This window comes from Brassica oleracea, chromosome C2, assembly GCF_000695525.1.
Source record: "Brassica oleracea var. oleracea cultivar TO1000 chromosome C2, BOL, whole genome shotgun sequence".
NCBI classification, from domain to species: Eukaryota; Viridiplantae; Streptophyta; class Magnoliopsida; order Brassicales; family Brassicaceae; genus Brassica; species Brassica oleracea.
The window spans coordinates 3,533,866-3,541,152 of NC_027749.1; the positions used below are offsets into that span (position 1 = coordinate 3,533,866).

The following is a 7,287-nucleotide window of genomic DNA, read 5'->3' on the forward strand; positions in this document are numbered from 1 at the left end:
ATGAGAATAAATATTCATAATTCTGAGCACAAGTAAGCTTACTATGCCATTTAATCAACCATTTGAACTAGGTTAATTTTGGATCTGAAACAAGACATGTGATGATTAAAATAAAGAGATTTTTCATTTGGGTTCAATGAGACTAAACAAAGGTTCACTATACTGAGCACGAGTTGTTTTTATATATCCTGAATAAACTATCATTTAAATTACTTAACCGTACAAAATGTAATTTTAAATTCATAAAGTCACATGGAGTAGTGCATTGACTACTGTCATGTAATTTTGTCCCTAGTGACATGGAGATCTATAACTTTAGAGAGAAAAAGCAATAAGCCAATAACTGCTAACTACGTCACAAATCAATCAAGAAACAATAATAATGCTAAAAACATCAACTGAATCACTATGCCTAGTTTTAAAACTTCATGACAAAGAAGAGAAAGCAACGTTGCTGATGTTGTGACACACCTAAACCATAGGGGTTATCAATAAGTAAAAGGTCAAGATTTAGTGTGGACAAAAGAAAACAAAATTAATAATCGAATTATTCTTCACGGTATTTTCGGCAATTAATAAGGTAAGAAAATTCAAAAGTTCCTCCTATACAGCCATCAACGCATAATCATAATCATTAGCACAAACTCACGGTAGATTTTTCATGCCATCAAAGCAATAGCCCAAAAAAAACTCACATGTTTCTCTATTACCCGCATTGCCGTGGTCTGAAATTCTCATTTGATAACAAATACGTTACGAGTTTCTCAACCCGTTTAGCTCCAGAACCAGGCTTAATAACCGACGTATCACCAATCTCCGCACACGGGTCGCTCCCGTTCTCCCTCGTCCCAATACACCAACCACCGGGAGTAACCATCCCTGGCCTTCGAGACAGGAGCTCCGAATCGATCTTGTCCAGAACAGGTTCATCTCTACGGAACTTCCTAGCGAAAGGTGCGTTACTGTCCACCATCCTATCGAAATCATCGAGCGTGAGATGGTGAGGATGCTGCTTCGGAGGATTGTCCCACGAGATGAAATGCAAGTCGCTGTTTACTGTCGTGTTGGTAAACTCTTTAGCGTTGCAGATCACCGTGTGGAAGTAGCCTTCTGGCGAGGAGAGGAAGTTCGCGTAGTACATCAAGACAATGCGAGGGAGATTGTCCCATCCCCATATGAAGTAATCCACAAAAGGTCGAGATAGCATCATCCACGCAGATCCTAAAAAAAACATAAGATCACACTTTAGTTTCAAGAAAAGCCAAAGTTTCCTACATTAAAGGATTCATATCTATATTTAGACATAACCCAAAAAGGAAGGACTTTTAAAAATGAGATGACCTGTGAAGAGTTTACTAAGTTTCCTACATTTCAGGAAGACCAACATGGATTCATATATAGATTTAAACATATTCCCAATAAGGTAACTTCCTAATAATGGAAAGATTATAAGACCTGTGAAGAGTTTAAAAGCTGTAGGCATGCTTCTCTTCTGTGAAACCCAGAAAACATCAGCTTTCTTTGACATATACAAACCAGGATCAATAATAATCGGCTTTGCTCGATGAGACCTACAAAAAAAAAAATTCAAAATCTCATAATCACAAAACATTGTGGTGCCTAATTTTCTTTTTTTTAATAATCTAATTTAATATGGAAAGGCCAGACTAATCCCGAAAATGCAAACTTCTTAGCGTACTTACTCTTTCCACCCAATGTTGCTCGTATGATCGATGAAGTTGAGATCCCTAGGCAAATACGAAAACGTATGCAACAGATCTGGAATCAAACGCGAAACGATTCAACAAGAGTCATTACAAACACACAACGAAGAAGATGAAGTTCGTTACCATCTTGTGTGACGAGAGGGTAATCAGACGCGCTGAGATTGACGAACCAATCCCAATCGCCACCTTCCCTAAGCAAAATCGCCGCCGCGTGGAGCGTGTTCGCCACCATAGTCGGCCCACGGTACGTGACGAAGTTCGCCTTCACGATCATCCTCACGTTCTTGAACCTCCCGAAGAGAGTCTGGTTCGCGACGAACGCGCTGAGATCCAGCCGCTCCTCGGCCGAGGACTCGCGATCGAGGTGGACGACGTACTGGTTGTTCGGGTGGTAGAGCGCCATCAGCGTCCGTTTCAGCATCTGGCCGTCGCCGGATGAGCCGGAGATCAGGTACGCGAGGCGCGGAGGCGGCGGAGGTGCGACGGAGACGGAGACGGAGACGGAGACGGATAAGGGGTTGATCTTGGACTCGGCGAAGACGGAGGATCTGAGGCCGTAGACTGATAACGGAATCAGACGAGCTTGGCCGGAGGAGGAAGCTAAGGTTGTTAGGAGCAGGAGGAAGAGAGAGCAGATGGATCCGATGGCTAACGGGAGGATCCATCTCCGGTCTGAGGTTTGTTGCTGGTGACGACGGACTTGCATATAACAGCTCTTCAGCTTCTTCATCTCTCTCTCTCGGCGTTTTTCAGATCGGTTTGTTCAGTGGTGGTGAGCGAGAGAGAGAGAGTTGGAGTGAAGCTTTGGGTTTTTTGCTTAGACTCGCAAAACCGTAGAAATTACGAAATTGAATAACAAAAGAGAAAAAAAAAAAGATGATGAATTTGTGTGTTTTTCTTCGTTTGTTGGTCTGTTCTTTTTGTATGTGTTCTATAGTTTTATATAGATTATTTTTTAATTATTACTTTTACAAATATTTAGTCAATATTAGTATTTGATATATGACATGGTTCTTTTCTACGATTTAATATTATTTATTGTTTTAATTAAAAATTTACTATAAATGATGATATGAGTATGTAAATATCCATTTTTTTATCAGATTTGTGTCGGTAGGTTTTTGATATAAGATCTGGTTCTTGCCTACAATTTAATACTTATTAGTTATTACATATATTTTGTATTTTCTAAAATATCGACAGCATATATTTTATAGTTTTATGTTTATATTTTATCTAGATTTTATTCCAGTCAAAGTGTATTCTTGAGAAGTTATTTATTGTTTGAATTATGGTAAATGGTCATTGTTAGTCTTCATTTATTAATTGTATTTTTAGTAGTTGAATGAATGTTGTTTGATACTGATATAGTATATACACTTACAAAAATGCGTATGTAACGTATGGAAAGGGTTTAAATTAATGAAGAACATTCAACTACTGTCAATCTGTTTCAATAAATGTTGATTATTTAGTCTATAAAAAATTTGTTTGAGGACTTTTAGTTGACTAATCTGTACTGCTAATCATCCTTCACATATTAGGCGTAATGGGCTTATCCATGAAAGCCCATATTGAAAACGCATGTCTGCGTGTGGCAAGATTATGGCCATATTGGTTTTACCAATGTTCGTCAAGTTTTCCTCCTTGTTTCCTGCATGATATTTTTTAATGATGACACCACCGATCGTTGGAACTGCAGCTGGTATTTTTCACTACCATTTTGATTTTATTCAAGCCGAATACATGATTTTTCTACATTGTTTGGTTTTCCATTTACTATATAGTCGTCAACTAATTTCATATAAAATAAATCAAAAAATATATGTGAAACTAAACATCTATGATGAACTATTGATTCATAATATTTAAGATGTTACTCATATATAATATTTTGCAAGTATCTTCAAATTGACATGGACCAAGTGTGCGGCCAAAGCCTAAAAATAACGTAATGGACTGAAACAAATCAAAACTCCTGTGACGAATCAAAACAAACAAAGCAGACCTGTAAGAATCTCTCAGATAACCAAATCGAATTGAACACAGTGTTTTTAGCAGAGCATTGAGACAATAATTAAGAAAGAGATTCATATGGTTCATCTTCAAGACGATCCTTTAATAGTTCTTTTTTTCCTTATTTTCTACAAATCCCAACACCGATTAAAACGAAAAAAAAAAACAAATGAAAGATTTTTAAAGCAAAACCAGGCAGAGAGATTAGTCCAAAAGATTAGAAGACCGAGAAGATGAAAAAAACTAAGCTACCCCCTCCTCAAGGGCACATTTGGTTTCTTGAGATTCTTTCTCAAGGCTTGAGAGCAAGAGCAAACCCAACCTTGGCACTCTTCTCAATCGCCCTGGAGTCAACCTCTCCAGAAACGGTGATGAACGACTTTGGACGCCACTGGTGCTGGATCAACGCATTGGCGACACCATCATTGTTCAAGCGTGCCTTCACTGTGGTCAACGGGTCAATAGCATGCTGAGCACCGACGGTAATGGCGTTCTTTTGGGTCGTGAAACTGTGGGTAACCTCAGCTCCAACCACAGTGTTGCTCAACGGGTTAACAATGTGGTAGTACGATGCATTCAGTTTGTCACCTTTGTCATTCCTTACAAAGGAAAACACAAAGATCAATCAAAACCCTCAAATAAAACAGCGTGTATGTGGTTTAACAACGGAGGGAACTTACAGAGTAAGGGCAGCAATCAGATCGTCCTTGGTGAAGCTGAAACCAGCATTGAAATGCTTGAAATCACCAGACTGGGTGTTGAAGGAAACATCGGTACCAAGAGCCAAGACGTTGTTTCCAACCACACCGGAGAAATTGACAATGGGGCTACCTGTCAATCCAACACTGGTGCAGATACCAGCATAGTCGTGCAGATACTGGAGCTCAACCTGTTTTTAACACAGAAAAAAAGGTTGTTGTTACACAGATTCATACATAGCAAAACTATTTATAAACAATAGAAGTTATCTTTATATTACCTTGCCAGATTTCTGATCAGGCACCTTGGCACTGACGATTGCCTTCAATCCAGGAGTAGCCTCATCGTAGGTAAAAGTAGTCAGGAGCTGAAAATATTCACACACACATAGATTGTCAAAATGAAATCAACATGTTTGGGAATGATTAATGGGTAGAGAGGCAAGTAAGCATACAGAAGAGTCAGTGGCGACTTTGATATCAGCAGTGAAGTTCTTGTTCTTGACTTGGGTAGAAACATCACCAACAAACAAATCTCCCTTGTTTGTTCCAGTGGTGGTGATAGCCTAAAGATCATAACGCAGAAAATATATTACAAATTGATGAATAATGTTCGATGAGCTTTTGAAATCTCAGAGTCACAAGAGTTTTTTTTAACTATAAAACAAAGTTTTAATCATAACATCACTATGAAGAATCTGATAAGAAGACTTACAACGCCGGTGGAAGAGTACGTGGTGACGCTGAGTTTCTGGTCTCCTTGGTAGTCCTTGTACAGAAGATCTGCAAAATCGTCCAAGCAAAGAAGCAGAAGATCAACATTCAATACTCGACTGTGTATAGAACCTAAACACGATTCAGCTACTGTATATAGATAGATAAAACATTTTCCAGATCCGCAAAGAAGATTCGAATACAGCTAACCAACGAGGCATTATCGATACAAGTCAAATAGGCGACGATTGATAAACCTAAAGCGATTCAACGAATCTCAACACCACGAGCAAGTCCGATTACGAAAATCTCAAAGGAACAGTCACATTCACCTCACAAAGAGAAAGGTTAGAGAGAGAGAGAGAGGGAGATGGAGAGGCTAGTACCTCTGGCCTTTTTGCCGATTTCGGTGTAGAGTCCTGGACCTTTAACCATGATTGTTTTCTTTTGGGGGGAGCTGTGCAGAGTACGAATCGGAGGAGAGAAAAGTGACGATGGCGTTTTTTTCTGGGTAAATGGTGGTGTGTGTATTTAAGGGGATGAAGAAAACCCTAAATCCCTTCTTCCTTTTTCTCCTCCTTATCAAGCAAAAATATCTCAGCCGTTGGATCGATATTACTTTGAGTCTTTTTCTCCTCTTTTGCAACCGTTAGATTTATTTATGAAAAAAAAGACAAAAATAGCACTAAATCAAGTTTTTGTTCCCAAACTAGCACTCAAAGTCAAAAGTCACAAAAATAACACTTAATGTTTTATCAAAAGTCACAAATTTAGGGTTTAGAGTTAAAGAATGGGGTTTAGGATTTAGGGTTTAGGTTTTAGGGTTTAGGGTTTAGAGTTTAGGGTTTAGGATTTAGGGTTTAGAGTTGAGAAATGAGGTTTTGGGGATAAGATTTCAAATTTTGAAAAATAAAAAAATTAAAATTTTCAAAGATAAACTTAGAAAAGTGCTATTTTGGTCATTTTAGTTTTGGAATGCTATTTTTGTGATATAAAGTTAGAAATGTGCTATTTTGGAGATTTGACCTTTATTTATTCCCCACTCACCAAGGCATCTTATTTTTCCCTTTTTTTTTAATTTTAATTGGCCTTTTCCATTTTTCCATTTGCGTGGAACGCAGGCGCCGTCTCTATTTTTCCTTGCTCCCCAAAGGTTTATTTTATTTTATTTTATTTCTTATATAAAACATTTTTTGATTTATACATTTGTTTAGATTTTTTTTTGTCAACACATTTGTTTAGATTTAACATGTACAACTTTAGAGTTAGACCACCACCTGAATTGTTGTTGAATTCTTGTTTAGATATTGTTTTACATATTTATCTCTGGCCTATTTATTTTTTATTCAGATGATGTTTTTGGATTTACTTCTATTAAACATACTAGATACTTTGCCCGGGCTACGCCCGGGTTTATTCAAATAATGTTGTATTTAATATATATATTACTTCTATGTTATAAGAATATAAATAGAAATTGAATTTTTTTTCGTCATAGAAATTGAATTAGAAATGAGTAAAACTTACAATTTATATTTGTACTATCTAGAATATGTATGGGGATGGTAAACAAATGCAAAATTAATAAAGAATTTGTTACTCTGTAGTTATTATCCAAAGTATCTTTTCTTACATATTTAGGTTATTAAGTAAATATATTATTAATATCCACATCACATATTTCTTTGCTATATATATTATTTATTTCATATTTATATCTTATTTATATCTTATTTAATATTTTGTTATATTTTTTAATGATTCTAATCTTTTCTTACAATTTTAAAGTAAAGCTAATTTAAATACTCATTGCTTTAAATAAGACAACTTAAAAAAAATTATATGTGTTAAATACACTGAAAATGTTAAATATAATATTAAATATAATATTATTTGTCTATAAATTTTAAATGTTAAATATAATATAAAATATCAATATATAAATAATTAATTTTACTTTTTGTTATATTATATATATTTTTATTTTTATATAATATTTGAAAAATTAGGATGAAATATTTCGAAAGATTGTTTTTGTTTTAACATCATTATTTATATTTAGTATATATTTTAGGATATAAATTCGGTTTGATTATTTTGGTTTTTGGTTTGATTTGAATAATAATGTTAGG

The 7,287-nt window shown here is 35.7% G+C and overlaps 2 protein-coding genes across 2 annotated transcripts; both read right to left on the minus strand.

Annotated features, from left to right (window-relative positions):
• Positions 1–518: 518 nt before the first annotated feature.
• On the minus strand, positions 519–2,623 carry LOC106318893 (xylosyltransferase 1). Its single transcript, XM_013757057.1, has 4 exons — positions 1,851–2,623; positions 1,704–1,779; positions 1,456–1,571; positions 519–1,221 (listed from the first exon to the last, which is right to left on the minus strand). Exons 1-4 carry the CDS (start codon positions 2,455–2,457, stop codon positions 707–709), a joined length of 1,314 nt encoding a protein of 437 aa, XP_013612511.1. The 5' UTR covers positions 2,458–2,623; the 3' UTR covers positions 519–706.
• Positions 2,624–3,732: 1,109 nt separating this feature from the next.
• On the minus strand, positions 3,733–5,660 carry LOC106322572 (mitochondrial outer membrane protein porin 3). The gene is made up of 6 exons (XM_013760631.1): positions 5,542–5,660; positions 5,157–5,224; positions 4,897–5,007; positions 4,723–4,809; positions 4,424–4,632; positions 3,733–4,342 (listed from the first exon to the last, which is right to left on the minus strand). The coding sequence occupies exons 1-6, from the start codon at positions 5,588–5,590 to the stop codon at positions 4,036–4,038; spliced, it is 831 nt and encodes a 276-aa protein (XP_013616085.1). The 5' UTR covers positions 5,591–5,660; the 3' UTR covers positions 3,733–4,035.
• Between the last annotated feature and the right edge of the window lie 1,627 nt (positions 5,661–7,287).